The 24,727-nt window shown below is 34.8% G+C and overlaps 3 protein-coding genes across 4 annotated transcripts; 1 reads left to right on the top strand and 2 right to left on the bottom strand.

Annotated features, from left to right (window-relative positions):
• The first annotated feature begins 6,744 nt into the window (after nt 1-6,744).
• On the top strand, nt 6,745-8,851 carry LOC124939756 (auxin-responsive protein SAUR41-like). 2 transcript variants are annotated; one of them, XM_047480197.1, is made up of 3 exons: nt 6,745-6,881; nt 7,872-8,488; nt 8,566-8,851. In XM_047480197.1, exons 2-3 carry the CDS (start codon nt 7,972-7,974, stop codon nt 8,583-8,585), a joined length of 537 nt encoding a protein of 178 aa, XP_047336153.1. In that variant the 5' UTR covers nt 6,745-6,881; nt 7,872-7,971; the 3' UTR covers nt 8,586-8,851. The 2 variants fall into 2 exon arrangements, with proteins under 2 accessions (XP_047336153.1, XP_047336151.1); XM_047480195.1 differs by having other exon boundaries at nt 6,856-7,503.
• Nucleotides 8,852-8,936: 85 nt separating this feature from the next.
• On the bottom strand, nt 8,937-12,597 carry LOC124939755 (sucrose synthase-like). Its single transcript, XM_047480194.1, has 12 exons — nt 12,435-12,597; nt 12,249-12,375; nt 12,027-12,178; nt 11,757-11,958; nt 11,218-11,667; nt 10,975-11,148; nt 10,780-10,902; nt 10,541-10,707; nt 10,214-10,438; nt 9,540-10,106; nt 9,329-9,467; nt 8,937-9,229 (listed from the first exon to the last, which is right to left on the bottom strand). Exons 1-12 carry the CDS (start codon nt 12,512-12,514, stop codon nt 9,200-9,202), a joined length of 2,436 nt encoding a protein of 811 aa, XP_047336150.1. The 5' UTR covers nt 12,515-12,597; the 3' UTR covers nt 8,937-9,199.
• Nucleotides 12,598-16,788: 4,191 nt separating this feature from the next.
• Nucleotides 16,789-24,128, bottom strand: LOC124938064 (phosphoinositide phosphatase SAC3-like). The gene is made up of 17 exons (XM_047478434.1): nt 23,896-24,128; nt 23,435-23,800; nt 22,990-23,194; nt 22,641-22,806; nt 22,314-22,536; nt 22,152-22,228; nt 21,238-21,425; nt 21,079-21,176; nt 20,821-20,954; nt 20,575-20,703; nt 19,742-20,123; nt 18,997-19,118; nt 18,680-18,793; nt 18,077-18,265; nt 17,653-17,817; nt 17,401-17,515; nt 16,789-17,316 (listed from the first exon to the last, which is right to left on the bottom strand). The coding sequence occupies exons 2-17, from the start codon at nt 23,600-23,602 to the stop codon at nt 17,206-17,208; spliced, it is 2,586 nt and encodes an 861-aa protein (XP_047334390.1). The 5' UTR covers nt 23,603-23,800; nt 23,896-24,128; the 3' UTR covers nt 16,789-17,205.
• Between the last annotated feature and the right edge of the window lie 599 nt (nt 24,129-24,727).

The raw sequence follows: 24,727 nt of genomic DNA, 5'->3' as shown, positions 1-24,727 counted from the left end.
TCCGATGGAAGGGCTCACAGTTTTCAACTAGATTCTGACAGACGTGATCAAGGAGATGTAGACGGTCTTCTCGGACGTATCTCATCCCATTCCGACTCATGGAAAGAAGAAGCTGATGAAGCTAGAATTTTTTCTACTCAACTATATCGTTGAAAAATCCCTTCGCGCTAAGGTAGGGTCCTTCGATGCTTATACTCAGGACCGATTCGAAATAATGGTGTGCATTACCAAGGGAATGGACATCAACTAGTCATCAGTTCTATTCACAACCTTAGTGGCCATGGTGATGCTCCTAAAGAAGCAGCATATTGGATTTGTTATGCACATCAGCGGGCTATAAGAGTACCTTAAGGTAAATGCAGGGAAGGGAGTGAAAGTCCATCCATCCAAGATTCTGACAAGCAGAACAGTATGTGTCTATCTTCTTAAGTTAAAGGGGGTGCAAGACTCCAACCTCGACATACTCGCACAACAGTCAAGCGGACTGTCATCAAACCCCTCCCAACGCCCAGCAGCAAGAAAAAGAAGAAGGTTGGTAGTTGAGGAATCCGCTGAAAGCTCAAGCAATTGAGCCTTTGATTCAACTAAAGAGTTAGTCGAGACTGCTTCTGAGGTAAAGAAGCCAAGGTTGGAGGACGCAACAGTAGATGAGGAAACTCCTGAGGTAACCCCTGCAGCGGAGGAAATTTCTAAGGTAACCCCTACAACGGAGGAATTTCCTGAGGTAATCCGTGAATTGGTTATAGTCGAAGCATCTGCTGAAGGCTTTGTTGAAGCATCAGTTGTTGTGTCAGCTGATAGTCTTGTTAAAAGATCATCTACATCGTCATCTGAAGGCCCTATTGAAGCTCAACCAACAGTAGAAACTCTAGAAGCAGTTGTTTCTTTTAACGGATGTCTCACCAACAGTAAGAGCTTCAGTTGTTAAAGGCATTGAAATAAGGGAACCAGTCCCAACTGATGCACGATATGTCAAAGTTGTAGGTAAAGGAAAAGAACTTGCGGTCCTTGAACCCAAGGCTCCTTCCTAAGAGTAACTCACCATAGATCTAATTATGGAGGAGGTCAAGGAGAAAGTGAATGAGAGGTTGGAACCCTTTGACAACTAGAGCAATATGAGGCTTCACAGAAGGTTCTCTGAATTCCTACCAAGTGTCGATCCTAACATGAAGATTAAAGCGTTGGTAGTTCAAGAGAACTCTATCCTGAAGTGGACATGCATTAACAACATGCAGGAGGCTGTCAAAAGGAGAGAGTTAGTCGTAGTCAATGCTAAAGGAGGTACCCTATACACACTCCTTGACTAAAGAATGGAAAATTACAGGTCACTGGACAAAACCGCATAGATGGATGCCAAAGTTAATGAAAAGCTGTGATAGATCCTAGACTCACTCAGCTCGAAATCCATGTCAATCGTACATGGTACTAAGTCTTCTAGGGATGTTAAACTACAATGGGCACCAGTCAATGCATCTAGTACCAGTCCTCTAACCTTCCGCTCACAAGAAGTGCCTGAATCAACTCCTCCCCTTAAGTCCACTCTAGTATATGTAGTGTCGATCAGCACAGCTGTAGAGCAACTACCCTCCCCAACAGAGCAGCAAACTTTCTCGGCTGCATTCAGTCACTTTGCAGCAACAGCTAAAATATTCGAAGACGGTTGTGCAAAGATTGAGTAGTTCGACTTCACATCTCCAGCGCTGGAACAGGTGCCTTCTCCACAATCCTCTCCATCTCTAAAAGAGCCTCTGTTAGCTGCTGATAGGGAAGTAGCTATTCTGGAAAGTGAACAAGCTATTCCCCTACAGATATTACCAGACGTCTCCCCTCATTAACAATGTACTCCTCATTCAGCAGAGGAGTCATCTTAAGGAACAGTGGATATCCGTGGCCTAATCTAGGACTCCTTTGCTCCCTTACAATAGAGCATTTCCATAATCCTTGGAGAAGTAGAATCTCTTGAGGAGCGGGTGTAAGTTGCCTCGACAACATCGTCCTCAACTACCTCAGGCTAGGACAAACTCCTTGCCCAGGTCACGAAGGGTATATTGAGATTACAATAATCAAGGAATCCTTGACTAGGCTCAAACACGTAATGAACAATTCCTTCAAAGATTTCAATAGAGGGCTCTCCTCAAAGATCGATACTATCATAATGCAGATTGCCAAAGTAATGGACTTCCTTAATCAAACAGGGGATCAACGATCAGGAGCTGTTGATGTTAAAAAGGGGGAAAGTAGTAGAGGAGGAAGAGTAGTGAGGGGAAAATCGGGAAGAGGAAGGTAGCAAGGAAAAGAAGCCAACTGAAGGCTCAAGCAAGATAAAAAAAGGAAGAAGATAAACTATGAATATTTTATTTATTTATATTTATTGTCCATCTATATATATATATAAATATATATTTCCTTACGCATCATAACTTAGTTTTAACTTCATCAAAATGGGAAATTGTTAAATTAAGTTAAATTAGGAAAAGGGGAAAATTGTTAAATTAAGATTAAAAGGGAAATCATTAATTTAAGTTGAACTATGAAGAACGATTTAATTGATTAAAATGAACTTAGGATAATTAAAATGAACACACATGGTTTTGATCGTGGTTTTGATGAATGAATAAAACTAAGTTCAGCAATGTGTTTATGCGCAGGTAAAATTGAAGAAGCGATGGAAGCAGACTTGATCAATCCACAAACTCGCTAGTAGTAGAGTTGGCCATCAACAGAGTTTGTCAACAGTTGATTAGCCAAACAGTAGAGTTGCGCCAATAGCTGAGTAGCCAATAGTAGAGTTGCGCCAACAGCTGAGTAGCCCAGCAGCAGAGTTGCGCTAACAGCTGAGTAGCTTAATAGAAGAGTTGCGCTAACAGCTGAGTAGCCCATCAGTAGAGTTGCGCTAACAGTTGAGTTTCCATCAGTAATGTTGCGCCAACAATTGAGTTGTCATCAGTAGTGTTGCGCCAACAGCTGAGTTGTCATCAGTAGTGTTGCAACAATAGTTGTGATGCGCCAACAGCTGAGTTGCCATCAGTAGTTTTGCGCCAACAGCTAAGTTCTCTATCAATAGAGTAACTCATCAGCAGAGCTGATCATCAGTAGAGCTCGATATCAACTGAGTTCTATATCAACTGAATACGACAAAAATATACAACCAGCTCTCTATTGTGACAGGGAAAACGATAAATGAATATTTCATTCTCCTGTGCACTACAATCCCGTACGCCACGCACTAACCAATATTACATTCCCCGTGCACTACCCCGTACGTCAGGCGTACGACAAACATACCATTGCCATGTGTCAACAGAATGGATTCGACCGTTTCCATAACTGAAAGATAAGAAGGCATCAGAGAACAATGATAAATCCTCTCGGTTTTTTGTGCTCTCGGTTCTCTCGGCTCTTCGATTACTCTCTCTAGTTCGTTCTTTGCAAGTGAATACATTAAGCATACACGTTACGATATACATTGAGAGATAATCATTTGTATCATTGCATAAACAGATTATTTATGTAAGTTAAATAGAGAGTCATATGTTCAACAAGAGAGTGTGATAGTTAGAAGTTCATACAAACAAATGTTAAGACTTATGTTCTTAGTGTGTTATGTAGAGGTTATACAAATCAAAGTCTTCTAGTGTAATCTTTCTAGAAACAAAAGAAGGGATGACGTAGGAGTTTTATCTTCGAACATCCATAAAATCGTGTGTTATCCTTTCATTGCTTCATTCAGTATTATATATGTCGCTTCAAATCTTGCGAGCATTTTCCGCACTTGAAATCGTTCAAGAGCTCGCTACGATTTGTCAAAGAATAGAAACATATTTTCAGTCCTTAATAGGATTAAAATCGCATTTAAGTGGAAAATAGAAAAACAGTATTCAAACCCCCTTCTACTGTTGTCGTCGATCCTAACAATATATTTTTTATTTATCCCTACAACGCAAGGGCATTATGCTGGTTATTATAATATTTTTTATTTAAAATTTATTTTTAAAATAAAGTTTGTTTATAAAAAATAATTAACTACACTAATTTTCTATCGATGGAAGTCTATTGATTTATTTTTTGAAAAGAAATTAATTTTCATTAATTCAAAAAAGGAGTTACATATCGAAAAATAAATTGTAGAATAACAACTAAATAAAAATTTAGGTGTTAAATAATATGACATATTTGAAATAATTAAAATTCTAATGATGAAGATGAACATTCTTGTAATTTTTTAGGCGACTCCAAATACCCGTAACGATGAGTTATGAAGTAGAGCAAGTCGAATAAATTAATCAAATAGTGTCAGAAAAATCTCTACAAAATATTCTAATTGGCAATGAGTTTTTTCATTGACCAAAAGTTAGTAAGCAACGCCGAAAAAGATCATACCAAGTGATAACTGACCATTTGCATATATAGTCAAAAAAATTAGAAACTCGTAGAAATAATGGGAGGATACATGTAAGAGGTGAGCCTCCGACTAAAAGATCTTATTCGGTGACTTTTTAGTGAGAGAATGAAAAACAATTTCAGATTCGGTAACTTTAAATTCGGTAACTTCATCTCTTTTACTACTAAAAAGGTAACGAACACAGACTCAAGAAAACATCACCAATACAATTAGAGGATATGAGTAGCAAACGATCCACCAAAAGTTGGGAGAATTATTCGAATCACAAAAATCCGAGATAAAAAATTCAATATGACTAAATAAGATGTCGTATTAAACAAAATACAACACAAACTAAAATTTGAGTGATGAAAAAAATAGGACACCGTCCAATACTAAAAAGTTTTAGAAACTAGCATGTAGCCCGTGCATTTGCACGAGTAATGATATAAAAAACTGTGAAAATAAATTACGGTAAAAATGTGATAATATTTTTAATTTTATTTTTAACCGTTTTAAGTTTATGGACGAGTCAACCCACAATGCGACTCAATTATCAATTTACTCTCACGTAGTAAAAGTGTAATGATAGCTCTCCTTTATTTCAAAAAAATATATAAATATATATAGATACCAAGGAAAAATGTATTTTCAACCTTTTCTTAAAGAGAAAAAAGAGAAGAAAGACAATTTTTTTTAGTGATTGATAAGTATTCTATGTCTATCTATTCATTATATATAAAATTCTTAAATAAATCAAGTTTAGTTTGCATGCATTAATTAATCATATTTTGTCTAATTATAAATTTATATGCATGACCTTTTAAAATTTGATATATGTATATATCTATATATATATATATATTCTCCAAATTTTATCAATCTTTCGACACAAATTTAATCATGTGTCTTTCAATCCAAAAATAAAACAAACAATGAAATGAGTGTGAGAGATGGATATAAGTCGACATTATTTGGAAACAACTGAATTGGAGTTAAAAAATAATATTAAATTTACTAATATATATATTTACATAACTTAAAAAAATTACAAAATATCAATCTGGTTATGGGGTTTTCAGTATCCCTGCAATTTAACTTATTTCATTCCTTTGTTGTTTATGGAATAAATAAAGCATCACAATTTTATTTTATATTTCTCAATAAATAAAACATTGTACTATTATTACTTTTTATATTAATTACATAACAAGGCTTGTGAGCTTGTCTAGTTAAATATTTTTACTTTTCAATGAACTTTTATTCTTCACTTTTTCTTTATATTTTTGACAAGTTTGTTAGTTTCTACTTTCTAGTTCTATTATTTCTTTGTTTTTAAATATTCACACAAATATTTTCATTAGAAAAATAGCTTTTACATGATAAGATGAAATGTTTTTATTTTCTAATAAAATTTTAAGACTTTTGGTTGTTTGTTTATATGTATAGAAGAGTTGTAATTATCTTATTATTTCTCACACATAATTAAATTTGAGATTTTTAATAAAAAAAAATTTTAAATAGTTAACCTAAAAGAAAGAAATAGGGTATGTTTATTCAATATTTAGACTAAATTCGAATTTTATTTTCGCTTTTTGAATTGGATTTTAAACAAATTTGATTTTTGATTTATGATATAACTCGAAACCAAATTCAAAACCGAAATTATTTATTTTAATTAGAGAAATGATTGGGAGAGGGAATACGAGAGGGAATGACGTGGCGCCAATATGATTGGCTAAAAAAATCAAATAATTTCTCTTTCTTCTCTATTTCCTCATATTTTACCCTTTTTACAACTGATGTCAAGTCATTCCCTCTCTCATTCTCTCACTCAAATTCCCTCTCCTTGTTGTTTAATTTTATTAAAAATTATTCGAATTTGATTTGATTTTTGCATTGCCCGGAAAACTCGAATAACTTAAAAAATCAAACAAGATATCTTATTTATATTTTTGAAATTTGATTTTCAATAATTTGTTTTAAAAGGTGAGATGCTAAAGAAAACCAGGGTTTGTTATTTATTGAGGCGGGAGGCGCGCAAAGTTCGAGATCTATCTCCTGCGAAACCCTAGCTAGGAAAAGAAGGAAATCGTTGAGTACCGGTTGATCCTATTAATCTTTGAATCGCAGGCTATTATTCTAATGGAGGGGTTACCGAAAACAGTCAAACAAATCTCTACAGACTCTTCTTCTTCTTCTGCTGCTGCTTTATCGGCGGATCAATCTAAACTCGTGTTCACCAGAACTTCCGGGTATTTCCCTCTCTCAATCTATGGATATCAGTTAATGATGAAGATCAAATAGTAGTTTAATTTTGTTGCTTCTGTCAAATAGCAGAGGAGGTGTCGTTTCGTATTTGACGTGCTCGAAGTTTTGTGGGTTCTGTTTCGTTGCTGGGATAGTAGTTGGGTACACGCTTAAGCGGACCGTCAGGCGTTGGGCATCTCGTCTTCTGAAGAAAATTAGAGACGACTGACTGAATGACTGGAGATTAAAGGTAGAAATTTATGTTCTTTTTGTTGTTATAAGATGCTGTTTTACCAGCATCAGATAATTTTTTATTAAGACCAATCTAGAAATTCCATTGCTTTGCATTCCATTATTGTTAGTTTTCTACAAACACACATGTTACAGGATTTATATTTTTATCAATTTTGAGTATGTCATAAAACAGATCTGAGATAGGAATCTGGTGATAACAATACACCCATTATTAATGAGGGAAGAAGGGAGGGAGGTTATTGGTCAATTTAAGAATGGAGAAAACTCTCTTTCTCCCTTCTCCTCGTCCGCAAAAGTGGCAGAAAGAGCGGCAGAAAATGAGAGATTCAGTTGGGTTGGAGAAAGGGTCAGGGACTCTGACAAGGATTTTCAGAAAAATTAAAAAAATTAAAAAAAAAGAGTGATTTTTACACCACCATTTGCTTCTCTTAACAAATCATTTCTTATTCTGATTCTCTTCTCTCTCTCACCCGTACTCTCTCTGGGTAACCGGAAACAAACACTTGTCTGCCTTTTTGATCCCAATCCACACCTCCCTTTCCTCCAATGGGAATCCTCTTCCTCTTTCTCCTTTGACTCCCCTTTACAGCAATCCCATTCCTTTCTCAGATCCAGAGGTATTTGTTCCTTTTTCATCACACATTCATTTGCTTGCTTCTTGTTTCAACTTTTATATCTAATGTCATCATCCCTCCATGTCCTGTTCCATGATTTGCCTGTTCAGAATTTTTATTGTCTACAAGTTGTGATTTTATCTTTGTTTATCTCTTCTATCCTCTTTATCTGCTCATTGCTTTACTATAGAGATATTGTGTTGTTGATTTGGCTGGCTAATGGGATTGAATCTTATATGAGCATCTGCCCCTATGAGAATTTGATCAGTTTTGTGTTTACATATATTATGGCCAATCATGCTAATCTAGCTAGATTTCTTTTGTTCAGAGAAATTAAGACATGATTTATTTTGTTTTTGGCATTATTATAGTGGAAGGAGATCTGATGGCTCTTTTTCTTGTTGGGTATTGAAAAATCTCAATTCTGATTAAGCATATATAATATATAATAATACTACTACGTGAATCACAATGGATGATAATAATGGGGGAAGCAAGTTGACTGGAATCAGGCAGATTGTGAGATTGAAGGAAATTCTCCAAAAATGGCAAGCTGTCACTCTTGGGGCAAAGGCTAACACCAATAATGAGTATTCCCCCGCCCCTACTGTGGCTGAGCAAACCCAATCTCAATTGCAGCAGCATGGTGGCATTTCACCAGCAATTACCCAGAGGCTGAAAAACGCAAACATATATTGCGATTCGGACGAGGAGAGTTGTCACAGCCCCGAACCGCCTCACGGTGTTCCAAGAGGGTACTTGGCGGTTTACGTTGGTCCCGAGCTTAGGAGGTTTATAATTCCGACGAGTTATCTGAGCAACCCTGTGTTTAAGGTGTTGCTGGAGAAGGTTGAGGAGGAGTTCGGGTTTGACCACAGTGGAGGCCTCACTTTCCCCTGTGATATAGAGACCTTCAAGTACCTCCTCAAATACATGGAGACCCATTCCACCACCCAAGAACACGACTCCTCTAACTCCTCCTCCTCCGGTAACTTAATTTTATCCATTCTTTCCTTCATTCTCTCTGTAATTACTTAATTAACAGAACTAAACAAATATTTTCAGCTGGAACATCTATCCTTTAGCCACTGACGAATGGAAACCCGGTGGAGTGTTAGTGTTCATGATGTCGAAATTTTAAGGCGCCATTGAAAAGACAAGGTCTGTCTTGTCTCTTCATTATATAACAGATTCCTTTCTTGTTGTTTACATATTTAGATTGAAGAAGATGAAGTGGTTTAGGCTAGATTATTTTTTCTCATCATGTTGAAATTCACTTGAGGACTTCATATTCATTATTATATATACTGCGCGCCTAAATTTGTTCAAAGACTTGTTTGTGAAAGCATAATTTCTTCTAGAGCAGAGCAAAGCAAAGCAAACACATGTAGCTAGATAATCATGCATCCTCCTGATCATGTGGAATCTAGAATGGGATTTGGATGCTGATGTTTTATTGATGAACAAACAGTTCAGACCAGAATCCATCACTCAAAATCAAAAGAAAATGCCATGTATAGCCTATTTCATCAGCTTATAGGCCGGGGAAAGAAAATCCCCCCAATAGTGATAAAATAAAACATCTCCAAAGGGAAGATGAAAAAAATCAGTCTCTCACAACAAGCCAAGCCAAAGCTATGCTGGGATATTGGACAGCTTGATATAGAATGAGAGTTATTCAAACTTGCAATATTTCCATCTACTCATCGGCCAGGGGGACTGTCTCAGCCTGAATTCAGCAAGCAACAACACCACGTTAATCAGATCAAACCATTAAGATTGATTAATGCTAAGAAAGAGTGATTCATTCACAATTATTATATATTACCATCTTGCGAAACTCAAGGGCATAGAACATTTCCAGGTAACGATGTCTCCGGCGTCGTTCAAGTTTTGACAGAATCCTCCAGAAGCCATAAACACTGGTAAGTGTCATCAACCTCTCGGAATAGATCTGCCATGTGTACCTGTGCATTATATAATTAATAATTAGTATGAAAGTCCAAAAAATAGTTTATGTTATTTAGGCAGGTACTTACTTGTCCATGATTCTTTTGAGACCTGCCTTGGAAATGATGTCCCAATGAGACGGATCCTTCTGACACTTGTCAAAGAAATCCACGATAACTTGAGACACCTGATCACCATTGTAAGGGTCAATGTGGAAACCGGAGTTGCCGTGGACTATGATCTCTGCCGGACCTCCATAACAGGTGGCAAAAGTCGGCAATCCACAGGTCATGGATTCCACAACGGTGAGTCCGAAGGCCTCATAGAAAGCGGGTTGCACAAAGACACCCTTGAAGTCTGCTATGTATCTGTAGAGCTCACCATTACGGGTTCGGTTCATTTGGGAAGAAATCCAACGGAATTGGTTCTCGAGGTTGTATTCTTCAATTAGGTGGTGCATTTTCTTCATCTCTGCATCCTCTTCTTGATCCTTTGATTCTTTTCTTCCTACGTCACCTCCTACCACCACTAGGTTAGCCAGTTCTCTAAGTCGGGCATTCTTGGCATAGAGCTCAACTAGACCTGTTAGATTCTTCACCCTGTCCAGTCGGGCCATGCTGAAGATAATTGGCTTGTTGCGGTCTTTCAGCACACCCCTGTTTGTTTGTGTAGGCAAAATTAACATACCACATCATGGATGATCTAATTCCAGATTCCAATTTCATCTACTACTGAAAAATGAAATGTTTGCTTGCCTACTTACAAATGCTGTTGGTTTTGGACACTGCTGAAGAGCAGCTCTTCCAGTTCAGGGTGGAATTTGGTAAGCCTCTTCTCCTTGTCTGAATGAGGGTAGTAGATGTTCATGTCAGCACCGGGGGAGACAATGTTGAATTTAGGGTCGAAAACGTCAATGCCATGAACTACTCTATACAGGCCCGGCATTGTAAATGCAGCGTGACTTTCATATTGTCCAACAGTGTTCTTGCTGGTTCATCATCATCATCATCAATCATGATAGAACATAAAATAAAAACAATAATTGATTGATTTATTATTTGGGGAGGGGGGATGAAGTTGACCTAGCTACCTTCCAGCAATTTCTTGGAAAGTGCTGGTGATGATGAAATCAGTGTGGTTCATTGCTATGAGATCTGCTGTGAACTGGCTGGAGAAATGGTACTTGTCGTCAAACTTCTTCCAGTTGATGTCGGAGTCTGGGTACTTGGTTTTCTCCAAAGCGTGAGCAATCGTACACTGCAGCAGATCAATTGCTGTTGAAAACTAGAAGAAGAAGAATTTCTGCACCCTAGTACCTATCCTACCTACCTGGGTAACTCCTCCTAATTTGTGAGACAGCAAAGATGCAACAAGATTACCCTCACTGTAATTTCCAATGATCAAGTCAGGCTTTGCTTGCTGCAGCTCTTTAGCCACTTCACGTGCAACATCCTGGGGGCAGGAACAAATTAAATTAATACAAGTACTGAAGGGAAAAGTGAATTAGATCCATCCTTGATCCACCTCGGCGAAGGTCTCAATGTAAGGCCAGACTTCAAAACGGGAGATCCATTTTCTAACTATCCCTTTCTCGGTTCTGAAGGGAACTCGAAGAATGTGGGCGTGCTGACTGTTGTATACCTTCTCCAGCCGTTGGTTGCAGGTTGTCCCAACCGCTTCGGGAAGAAGACGAGTCACCTGTTAAAGAATTAAATGAATGAGTTAAAGAATTAATTTGTGTCTGGGCTCGTCTTAGTAGTTACGTACAATAAGGATTCTTGGTATGATGTGACCAAGAAGGCCTTGTTGCTCAATTCGCATGAGCATCTCCTTCTCCAAGGCAGGAACTTGATCCAAAATATAGACAACCTGGCCACCTGTGTCCGGGTAGCCCAGAACGTTTTCCTGTGCGAAATAGCCGTGGGGGGAGAGAATAACAACGTTGAAAACCATGGGAATCCTAGCAAGGAATTTCTCAAGGGTGCAAGGGTGTGGTGCCTCTAGAAGGTCAAGGAGCATACGGATCATCTCCAGAACGCGTTCAGCATTATCACCCCATCCCTTCTCCAAACCCATCTCCTGAAACTTGTCCTCGAATTCTGAGTAAGGCGTGGTCTGATCAGGGACTAATATTGTACACAGGTACTCCTCAGCTTTCCTAAGGACGAACTGGAGTTGGTTGAGGTTGGAGATCTTATCATCGTTCAGCATCAAGCTCTGATAGAGAGATGGATGGATGAATGAATGAATGAATCGAGATTAATTTGTTAATTAAATTTTGATGAGAAAAGATGGAAGGTAATTACAGTTTCCTTATAACGGTGCATTTTGAGGAAATGGAGGAGAGGAAACATGGAATCCTTATCATGGAACAACTTGGCAGAGAGGTGCCTGTTGAGGAAATCAACTCCATTTCCAATAGACTTGGGAAGGGTCGGTCGAGGGAGGAAGGAGTCGTTGGGGCTGAAGGATTCAAAGTCCAGCTCAAGAACAAACTTGCCATTTTGCCTGCAATTAGCTTAGTTACTTAGTAACCTGTTAAAGAAATAAAGAAAGAAACAGCTGGGTGTACTTACGGTCCTTGGAAGGTCTCTTCCTTGAATTGTAGATACTGAGGAACGGTGAATTCCTCAATAGAAAGGTCATTGATGTTCACCTTTATGTATTCCCACACGCCAGGGCTCAACCGGATTGCAAGACCCACCCATGGCGCCAACACAATCGCTTCCTGGCATTGACATTCAAATCGATTCAGCTTGCATGACCATATATATATACATATATATAACAAATTTGACCTGGGTGGATTTTAGAACATCTCCAAAATAGCTTTGAAGCAATATATCCTTGGCATCCTTGGGAAGAGCCTCAAATTGTGCTTGAATTTGGTTGGGCTTAAGTGTTCCCTTGCCTTGTTTCTCGAACCTACATTAACGAGTGTAAATAAAATGAAGGAGGATGGTGCGTAACAAACAACAACATACCCAGCAAGGAGAAGCAATAGTTGGTTCGGATGAGCAGCAACAACCCCTTTGAGGCTTTCACCAAGGCTGCTCTGATCCATGTCAGTTTGTTTGTGTAGTCTTAAGTTTCAAAGAATAAGAAAAGTAATATTAATGAGAAAATTTGAGTGAAGCATTAAACTTAAAAGTGAGGATCGATTCTGTTTATTTCTTGAATGAAATTGCAAAATCTTATTATAGAGTATGTGAAGAAGAGAGTAGCTACTTTTTTCCAACTACCTGCCAGCAAAATGGAAAGATGATATGAATGTGAACATGGAGAGGAGGGAAGGAAGGAAGGAAGTCTTTTTATACCCCAAATATTAATTAATTAGGCCTAATATTATTTTTCTAATTTTATATACAATAAAAACACTTATTTATAATTATTTTTGTGTTTATAAATATATATATATATTCCCTGGTATATATTTCCCACTAAAAAGTCTTGCTAGAACAAAGGCCACTAGATAGATAGATTGATTTTAAGGATGCCAATATCTTTTTATTGGAATCAGAATCATTTCTTATTTATTTATTTATTTAAATATATATATATAATTAATGTATTGACTCTAAGTTTAGGGATGATAATATTTTTAATTATGATGTTAGGAGGTCCTTTAATTTTATTTAATTAACCCACATAGTCTATTAATGTGTAATAATGAATTGTTTTTGTTGTTGAGTTTGATAAGTCGATTATTTATTAATAAAAAAAATGTTATTTTATTTAAAAATATATATGAAAAATTAGTTGTGCTTTGTTTTGAAGAATTAAATATTCTAAATGTCCTCTTGAGACATGGGAATGGAATTGTATAGAAAGATTGAATGAGAATGTTTTTGAAATAGACTTGCACATATATTTTATATATATTTATTATTTATTTATTTAAATGTTGTATCACTTTTTAAATGTTGTATGGTATATTGGTTGGTATAGGTGGTGTGTTGTCCACCGTCTATAACAAATAATAATAATAATAATTGTGACCACATGATGACAAAGAAGAAAGAAGATTTGATTATTTTGAAAACAGAGAGATTAAATTATAATAAAATTTCTCAAAAGTTGCTAAAAAAAAATTAAACAAACAAATTTAAGCTTGTAATTGGTTTCTCATGTCATGTACGAAGGAAGTGATTAGCAATTTGATTTCATCAACATTGATTATTTCTAAGTAAGTATATTTATTTATGAAATCAATTATATATATATTTTAAAATATAAGACAATAATTGTACTAAAAATGAATCTTCAAATAACTAAGATATTTTTTTTTTTTTTTCAACAAAATTTAATTTTCTAATTAATAACGTCACTTATTTCATTAACTAAAATACTCTTTATTTTAAATTTTTATTTTAAATTTTAAATTTTTTAAAAACTTCAATCCAAACAAGTAAAAAAAATGAAACAAGTTCCATCCAATCATTTATATTGAGAGACGGTTTTTACACGTTTTTCTGTTTGGAAATTAAAGTTTGTTTTATTAATAATTAATTTAAAGTAATTGTGATCTTTACTGATGATTAGAAATGTAGGCACCCAACACATTGCATCACTATATATGTCATACCTAACTTAAAGACTTTAAGAACTCGTTTGATTGTTATTATTTTTATTTTACAAAAACCCTACTTATCATATTTTATTTTAATAATTAAGTCTAAAATTTTAATTTTAAATATAAAAATAATTATAATAATAATTCAACCAGATAAAAACCTTTATAACCTACTTTTTTTTTTATTAAATAATTTTTTTCTATCAATAAAATTTCTAAATAAATCAAACATCAAACAAGTTCTTAAAAGTTTATCACTAACGTTAAAAGTTAAAGTTTTTTCTTAAAATTATTTTATATATATTAACAAATTCAAAATATATATAGGCTATATAGGTCTCCACTTAACAAACATATAGATGCAATGATAAATACATCATCATAACTTGTTGAAATTAAGGAGGAGATAAGATATGCATAGTTACGGCATGTTTGTTTCCACATTTAATCCGAACGTATCATTATAATTTGTTATAATAATTTTGCGTGATAAATTAAAGTAAATTATAATAAATACATTTTGTGTTTAAATACAAATTTCTTTTACCTAACTACACTACCAAATAAACTGAATATAAGCTGAATCAAACTTGGTTTATAATATAAATCTTTTATATATATAAACATTTATCACATATATAATATAAGTGTCGAAATGATGTGGAACACGTGATTGAACTTTAAAACATTAAATTTCTCTTCTATTATATTTAAGTTCAATCACGTATTCATGACACCAAATTTTCTTCTTTATCTCTACTCATCTCTTTTATATATATAGATCTAAATATTATTGACATCATTTAATATATTCAAATTATTTAAGTACAATAAGATGAAATCTTACTTAATTGGTTTTTCTTTGTTACTATTTAAAAATTTCAAAATATTTTTATTTATTTATTTAATGTAGTATAATTTTTCAAAGTTATTACTTTAATTTAAAATGTTCTTAAAAGAGAGTTAAACTCGTGATATTTTAATTTTTTTAAATTACTTTTATAACTTAACTTATTTAATAAATTTTCTCCTTATATGTTTCTAACATATTTACATTATTTTTTTCATTTTTTATTTAAACATATCACGTAGGTAGACACATGAGAACATAAATATATATACTCTTAATATTAAAAAAGAATAATTGGGGTTGTAAAGACAAAATACTTTAGGTAAGTTGGGATATTTCTTTATAAAATATGATGTGACAATTAATGACCAAATTATTAATATGTAGTTGGCTAGCTAGCTAGTTAGGTTAATTATATAAAAGTTTCAATTTCAATGGACTCGTACACTTGGTTGGAGCCTGCTGTTGTGCTCGATCCATCTCCTCCTAATAATTCAATTTAGGGTCACATGCAAATTAATAATAACCTTTCTATTAAAGGAAAGGAACTATGCTTCAAAATATATATAAGTTTCTTTTTAAAGAAAGGGGATAGCACTACATATACATATAGTCAACTATTCATGTCATTTTCCATAGCTAACTGGCTAACTTTCGGCTTGTTGTTTCTTTTTATTTATATATATATATATATATATTAATATAAGAAATGATTATCAAAAGAGAGAGAATGACGTCCCATAATCTGATTGGTTATAAAAATAAAATAGGGGATATACTGAACGTAACCACTCCAAAGGTTTGGGGTCGCCCTGCCTTTCGATCGATACACAGTTGAGGAGGTCGATCACGAACGCTATAGGTGTGGGAACGATCCTGGTCAGGGAAGGCTCGACATTGGATTTGTTTGAAACTACCCAGGACAGTTTATTTATTTTCACTCACACTTTTTACTTTTTCCAACAATTGAGATGATGTCATATTATTTCTTCTCTCATTTTTCCACCTCATTAGAGCATCCCATCGGTAGGTACAAATCTGACGTGGACAAAATTTGTACATGGGTACACTAATGGGGAGATGGGTACAAATCAGGAGAGAGAAAATTGAGTAGCAAAGTTTTGCTACCGGTACAAATGAGAAAAAGTCAAAAAAAAGTGGTCTCCACCCCCACTTTTTTATGAAAAAAAAAATAAACATTTAAAAATTTTAAAAAATAAACCGTTTTATTTAATTTTTTATTTAAAAAATTGACCGTTTTTTAAAATATGACCGTTTTTTCAAAATATGACCGTTATATTATTTTTTTTATACATATGATTTAGTAGTCTATTTTTTTTCAAGTATTATTGTGATGATAATTTCCTAAATTATTTTTAAAAATTATAGATTTTTTTAAATTTTTTAATATAATTTATAAATATTAGTTTTATTAATTTAAAACAAATTAATATAATAAAAAATAAAACAAGATTACTTGAATTATTGAATTAAAAAATATTGTATGAATTAAATGATGTGGATGGTAGGAATACAATTGTACTTGAGATGGTTGGGGAATAGAGGTATAAATTGAGAGGTATAATTTATTTGTGATGTGGCACATATTTGTACCTATGTATGGGTACAAGGATGGGATGCTCTTATATATATATATATATATATATATATATATATATATATATATATATATATATAACCCTCACCCTACATGACACCCATTTCAACTAAAATATTAAAAAATAAATTAGTACTTATATTAATAAATGAATTAATAACAATTTTACCAAGTATGTACAACAACAAATGCAATAACTTTTGTTTATGACAAAACACAATCTCATGAATGAAATTAGTTAATTAATTAAACAGATGCATTACCTCATCATTGAATGAAACATTGAATGAAATGTCATTTGAATACAAAGAATTAATTAACTAAATTAAAAGTGTAACCATCAGAGTTGTATTATACATATTTATATATATATTATAGGTAGATAGATAGATAAGATGAAGAAATATATATATATATTTACAGCAAGCAGTAAGTCCCTTCCTAAAAATTAACAAGAATATTGTAAAGAAGAAAAACTCTCTTGTCTATTTACCCCCTCCCTCGCCCCCTTAACTTCTTTCAGCACCCATGTAAACGCTCTAATTCTCTCCCTGGCCGTGTGTGTGTGTTTGTGTGTGTGTCTAAAACGAAGGCGGAAAGATGCATTCATCGAACCACCACCCTTCAAGTTCAAGCATATGCATGGCTGATCCAAGTTGGAAGAATATGAGTGACTAACAACATCCAAGTTTTAATTGCTTTTCAAATTATAATCTAATGGCAAAGTGCTTCTCCAGACGTGACCCAGCGCACAAAACTGTCTGAAAATTCATCACCAGCTTCTTCTTCATAGGGTGGCTGATCAGTTGCTGCATTTTCAGTTCCCTACTCACAAGAAACAAAGCAAAAATGAACTGATTGATTGCATACATATAATATTTTAACTATTCTACCTAGGAAAACACTCACCTTGCAGGAGCTTGAACCATACTCGCTGGCTGAGGATGATGATATTAATGTTGACTCTCCATTTATCACATTCTCCGACGATGCTCCACCACACGGCGAAGTTAAAGTACTAGACCTGAAAGAAAAGACACCCACTTTCTCTTCAAATCAACTCAACTAACAAGCAGATAATCTGTCCTCGTCACTTTCAGATTTCCTGAACTAAGCTTACAACATGATTTCGATCAAATTCCATGCAGTCAAATACCGTACCTTTCAAATAACTCATCATCGCAAGAGGATGACATCCAGTCTACATCAAGGAAGTTGGACGCCGAATCAACCATATCAGCAGCTTGACTATTCTCAAGGGGGGCGGCTCCTACTGTTGGGATGTCCTGAAAAATTTGTCTCCGTGGCATTGACGAAGAAGTATACCTAAACCATATATGTATCTCCATTAATCAACTTCCACATTTTTTCTTCAAATATCACAATTTTTTTTCGTTTTATTAACTAGTATATATATTTAGGTGCTGCAAATAAATAAGCATTCCGTGTGGGTGGGTCGTGATGATTAATCTAAAGAATCTCTTGTATGGTTATAACACAAAAATAAGAAAGAGATTATGAATATAAAGAGGGGATGCCATAAAAGAAAAGGACCATGGATCAATCTGAATTTACATAAGCTAACCTTGAAAATGTCTCTTCATTTTCACAAGCAGATATTTCAGGACTTGATTCAGAAAAAACACTTCTCTCTGGGGATTCAGTGACTGGAAATGAAGGGATAGAAAGATCATGTTTGATGCTCGTGCTTGATATGGGTGAGCTGCTTTCACGGAGAATATTACCATCAGAAAAGGAACGTTTAAAGAACAGCCTGGAAAATGGAAGAGAACAATAACCCATTCAGAATTCTCCCAGATGCTTCAGAAAAAAAGGGAAAAACTAAAATGTAAAAATAATCCAGAATGAGCTAATACTTCCGGAAACCAAATGTTACAAAACCTAGTTAAGAGTATAACTAGACATCAAAATAGAGGAGCTGAGGGAAAATATCTGATAATAACAAGTAGATTATCATATCCTAATACCACCCCTAGCTAGAATCGGAATATTAGTGAGAACAGTGAAAAAGTTGCAAATCAACCAAAGAAATGAAAAAGAAACTGATTTGTGTACCCCAAAAAATGTCATTGTAAATCTCCTAAGACTGAGGCTCAGCAAAAGGATCTTAAGCATAGTTCACTTACTACACTTCCTAATAACAGTACATTTAAGTTGTTTAATTTACCCTCCTTTCTCTTCCTTTGTGGCTTGCCCATTCCTCTGCATTTTATAGTGCTGTTCAGATTCCAGTTCCCATAAGTCAGGTTTACCCTCTTCTGGCTCAAAATAACCCAAAAATCTGCAAGTAAGTCACAGATTAATTAAAGTAGAAACTTAAACAGCATTATAGCCAGGAAAAAATGAGAAGAAAGAAAGTTCTAGGAGAGAGCACCCCACTAATGTATGACCAACTTTGCAAAAGCTCACTTTATAGGGAGTATGAATAAAAAAAATGTTTAAAACTACAGGGCCTTGTAATGGAACCAGAGAAAGTTGACTTACATGTTAATTGCATTTTGTTTCTCTGCATCCATGTATGCGTTGCTATAGTATCTCTGGAGAGTTCTAAAAAATTCTTGGGATTGAATTGCAGCTTTCCATTGACCCCTTCTCTCAGAGAATACCTACTCATAGAAGCCTTCAATATGTTCATCAAATATTCAAAAAAAAATGGCAGCAAATTTATTGGTACAGGTAACTACTATCAAATCTGGAACAAAAGGGGCCTTCTGCAAGTGTCAAACTCTCAAATTATTTTATTCAAGTGATCAACTTATTACTATGATACTATCATGTATGAACACTACAAAGCAAGGCAACAATCTCGTTGAAGATGCTTAGCCGTATGTACAAACAACGCATCCTAGGACATAGTTTAATTAATAATGAATATATTGCAGGAAAGGATTCTAGCATCTTTTAATTATAACTTTTTTGGCCCAATTACAACTTATAAATATAGGATCTGATAGGAAAATGAAAAGTATTATGAATTTTTTCGTACTTTTGGCTCACAAGCTAATGTTTTGGCTATAGACTTTGTCTAAAGGACTTCTGAAATGATGATCACCAGCACTGCTTTAAAGGATACCACAATTTGTTTAAGAGTATAGTGACAGCAAGATAGAACTCTTTCTGGTGTATCATTAAAGCAGAGATAAGGAGGTAAGATAGAGAGAATTACAGTATAGACAGACAGGTTTACACACTTCCAAAAGACCAAGAAGCTATAGGCGCAATAGTTTACCTTGTTGTGTGCAGCTGAGCCCCCATACTGGTGTGCTAGTGTATCACCCATCCTCTCGTAGAACCTCATTAGCTCATTAGCGACTGGTTCATCAAGATCTATCTTTGCCGCATCTGTAATCCCAAGAACTTGAAGCTGTTTCCCAAGTGCTGCCAATCCATATGCATACTGTGCAACATTGGTCCTGTCCAAGCAGTCAATGCAATTGGTCCTGAGAACCCCGTTCTGAAACATGGGCAGCTTGACAGGATGTTTTTCATTGACTAGGCTATGTTCATCATGAATTTCTGTCTCCAACATCTCAGCATTATCGTCATTTCCATTTTTGTCGATGCTGGAACTGCAACCTGTAGGGGTAGACTGGTCACCAGCATTGTCATCCCTACATCAAGTAAAATTCAATGTCATGAACAACTATAGGCTAAGATCTCATCCATTGAATTTAATGGCAATAAATCCAAATATAATTAACCAGCAATATGATATATAAAAGTTTCAACCAGGAACAGAGACAAGAAACATAAGTTATTTAAATGATGAAGTTTACTAGTATCATCTGTATCTAGTGGGCAAATTGCCATGGAACAAGCCACAAGTGGAAAATATCCACAAAAAATGTTGAAATTGATGGTGCATTTCACTTGAAGCTGACAAGCTAGTCTTGGATTAATTAAAGTACCTCCAAGAAACAATTATGTTTTCCATGGTTATTATGTGAGTCAATAAGACAAAACTCATCTGCCTGTGGCATAGAACATGTTTCAGGTAATACACTCTTATTTACCAATAGACTAAAGTGTTGTTCGATTGGAATTGTTCCAATGAAAACTTACTTAAAATAAGGAAACTGTAGGCACCCATCAGCAGTCAAGTCTGGAGTTACATGACAATAGAAGAAGCCTGTTAATGACAATGCATATACTGCCACCTTTCCCAGCAGCAATAGAACATTTGCAGCTTTGCTGGAGAAGTTGCAAAAGTAAGAAACAGAAGTGTTTCCACCACAAACATCAGATAGGTAAGATAACAAAAAAGCTGTCAAGAAAGACACTACAATCTAATAGTGACATGAATGGCACCTCCGTATATGTTTGTGTAGATCCCAGTGTAAAAACTTAAGTCGTTCTTCCTCTGGTAGATCTTTATTAATATATTCAATCGCGTTGGCAAACTCTGCACGGAGGATAGACTCTCGAGGCTTCCTTTCATTAGTCTGAATAAAGTTAGACCAATTAAGTACATGATGTCAGTCCCAAGTATTTTCAACAGTTTTAGATCATTAAAAACGGAAATTAATATGTGGTTGCCTTTGATATTTTCAGCAGTAAAAGTACTACCTTGATCAAATTTAAAATGATTATAGGCTTTCCATATCTCAAGGCAAGATTTTCAAAATGGAGCCGGGTGGCCTCATAAGTTCTATCCTTCTGCGATACTGCAAAAGAAATGAATCAGAACATGCAAAAAATTACTAAAAATCACAGGAGAAGACATACATATGATATCAGGCTTAATATTCAGGCGTGAAGTTTCTTGTGACCAGAAGAGTGGAATTGAGCCACGGTTTTGAACAATGGAGCTAAGCTGTGTGGGACACCCTTCTGGAACATCCTCAAATACAATCTGCTCTGCTTCGACATCATTAGCTACTCTGCCCTTATCGTTCACACCTCGCTTCAAATATCTGGATGATTGATGCAACATGAAGTGAGGGGTTGAGCCTGATTAACCGTAGTAAAATTCTTACAAACAAAATACATCAAAGTAATTAACTAAAAAAGAGTCGTAAATTGTAGTACATTAAGTTTATAACAAATTTATTCTTTTCTTCATAATGGAGAAATTGGTAACTGTATTTCATCATGTTTCTCTGACATGCTGTTACAGGAAACCATCAATAGGTCATAAGAAACTACTAGCAAAGAATCAGTAACTCAGGCAAAAATTCATGTATTTCTTGGTAAAAAACTAAGAAGAGGCTACATTAATGGTGGTTTGCTGCACTACACGCAAATTTCCTGCACCGAGCAAAACTTTTTTATTTTCTTGCTTTCTCTTGTAAAAGAATCCAAGATCAGAGATATAACATATGCATAGAATGTGAAGTCACATATTTTTCCACTCTAGTTCATTGTGATGGTATTATATCCTCAAATATGATGTCATGCCTTTGAACTCTTCAGCATATCAATCCTACCTACAACTACACATAGAAACCTAACCAACCACCAATGACAAACTTCCAAGAATAAAGAGTTAACCTCTCTCCATCTAGTTGGCCCAAAGTTGAACACTCAGCTCAACCAAGTCTACAGAAAAGTACAAACTAAATGCAAAACCTGAAGAGGATGTGAAAACTAAGCTATATATGTTATTTACAGAAGAAATAGAGAGATGTCCACAATCTGACCTGGTACCAGCATAATGACGTGAGCGTCTTGCAACAAGTGTCAGCTTAAAGTATCTCCCAGCTATAGACAGTGTAGTCTGGACAGAAGATAAACCAATATGCTTAACTGGTTCTGGAATGCTTAAAAAAATCATAAATACAACAATTTCAACCTTAGTGTACCTGTCTGAAAAATCCATACACCAATGCAACAGTCCATAAAGTATTCTGGAGAATATTCCTTACTCCACGCGTCATATACTCGTTCCAAACAAACATGGATTCGTATAGAACAGGTCTTGTCTCATCTTTACGCATGTTCTTCTGAAGACTGTGCATGACATGGTATGAGTAACTGAAAAAAAAGTCCTTTGTAAGATCCACCGTGCATAGGAGCTTCTTGTATCTATTATGACATCAGCGAAACAAAAGTTAGTACGCTCCTTTATCGTTATTTTTTCTACTAGAACGGGAAAGAATATATAACAAAAGGATTTGGCAGGGAGATACCTATTCTCACTCTTATTATTAACCGTGTTTCCATGTAAATTATAATCCTCGAGGGGGATCATTTCACTCTTCGAAACAGCATATATGTTATGTCCACATATTGCACCAATCTGCCTTCTTCTTGTGATAAGCAACATATAGTAAGGCCCAAGAAACTTGATAAAACCTAAATGAACACCAAAATGTCGTAATAGCGAAAGTCGTTAGCTTCCTGTTTGAGCAAAGTGCCTTTTGATTTAATTTCTACATCTTGGGAGTATTAACAGAGTTTACTTTAATACTGTAGAGTTTACTATAAGATATTATTTTTTCTCGCAAGATCTTGAAGCAATGAAGAATATTCACATACCAACAATTCCATAACATGCAGTGACAAATTTTAGGCCGCCGGTGACCTTGTTTCCCTCGTGTATTCTTCTTAAAAGGTCAGAGCATTCCCTCCCTGAATAGGTGGTAAGATCTTCACGGATGTTTAGCACCGAAGGCTCTGATCTGTCAATCTTGAGTACTCTCCACCATGTTTTACTCTTATCTCTTCCAATCATATAAAACTTCTGTAGCATGAACTCAAAGAGTATTAACTTGTGTGAATGCAATTCCAAAAACATCTTCACTTTTATACTACTAAACAACCAGTGATAACGGTCAATAAGAAAACTATCAAACAACCCATATGTAACATATATATATAAATTCAATCAAACATACAATTTAAGATTAAAAAAAGAAGACTTGAGCATTTCATCCAGGAAGATAGCAATTTAAAAGATTGAGAAACAGAACGGGGAGTGTACCGATCGTGTCTCATAAAGCGTGAACTTTTGCATACAGGCATGGGATTCAGGAGCGAGTGCGGTTGAAGCAGGTGTCTCCTCTTCCAAAGGCATTTCATTGTCTGACATCGTTTTCTGCAGTGAAGTTCTAGATCCCGAGCCCCTCTGGCTCGGGAACCAATCACACATTCATTCAATTCAATTGAAACAACAACCAACCTCTATTATCTCAGCTCATAAGCAACAAACACATCATTGATTCGGCTGCTTCAAATACAACAGCATTTTCTTCTAAAACATCAATACCTCCTCTACCCAATTCCTCACGTCCATTCACAATCCGCAGCCAGCTTATGTGTCTCTGCTTCAATCAAATGAGCCTTCTTTCTTGACAAAGAAGAATGAAAGATGTCATCAAACAAGGGATATGAAGATGGGTTTCTTTCAGGAAATTGAAAACGAAAACAAAATAAATCGGAAACCTGTTTGTGTTTGACAAGAACGGATTTTGAACAAACTTGTACAAAAGCTTGATAATTGAAACCTTTATTCTCGTTCGTCGGTCGAGGATGATGATGATGATGATAATTATTGCAGTGATGATGAAGATGACGACAACAATGATATTCGCATTTAGATTCACCAAACAAAACAAAGCGAAGAAAGAAAGAAAGAGAAGGGCCGCAGAACAGAGCTCAGATCCAGAGAGGGAATAGAAACCACAAAAATGAGACAAAAAAACATATATGAAATCAAAATACTATAAATACACAATAAAAATTAAAACCCATCTTTTTTTTTTAATTATTTATATTAATTGAAACAAAAACTCAAAAAAAGGAATTATAATATAATCTAACCAGCAAGCTTCCTGTGACCTGTCCTTTCTATTTTATTTTTTTCACTCATAAATAATTAAATATTTACCAATCATAAAAATAAAATAAAAACTTACTATATATTAAAATATCCAAATAAATCTTAAGGTATATTTATGAATTATCTCTATAATTAAAGACATCCAAAAAATGGCTGATTCTGTTAAGAAATGAAATAATTAAAATTATTTGTCTAAATAATATTATAATACAAATAATAAAAATAAGTCCAAACCAAACAATCTCTTCAGACAATCTCTTAAGTAAAATTTTATCTCAATTTGTGCATCTTATATTTTATTAGTTCAAATGGTCATACTTATTTCATATAGGTTAAAAAAATGAAACTCATTCACTCTAGAGCTCAATTATATTTTAATTAAATAAATAGCTTACATTAAAGTTATTATTTGAAAAAGTGTAAATTGAACTTGTC

Source organism: Impatiens glandulifera, chromosome 5, assembly GCF_907164915.1.
Source record: "Impatiens glandulifera chromosome 5, dImpGla2.1, whole genome shotgun sequence".
NCBI lineage: Eukaryota > Viridiplantae > Streptophyta > Magnoliopsida > Ericales > Balsaminaceae > Impatiens > Impatiens glandulifera.
Note: the sequence above shows the minus strand (reverse complement) of the source record. Positions and strands in the feature narration are given on the sequence as shown.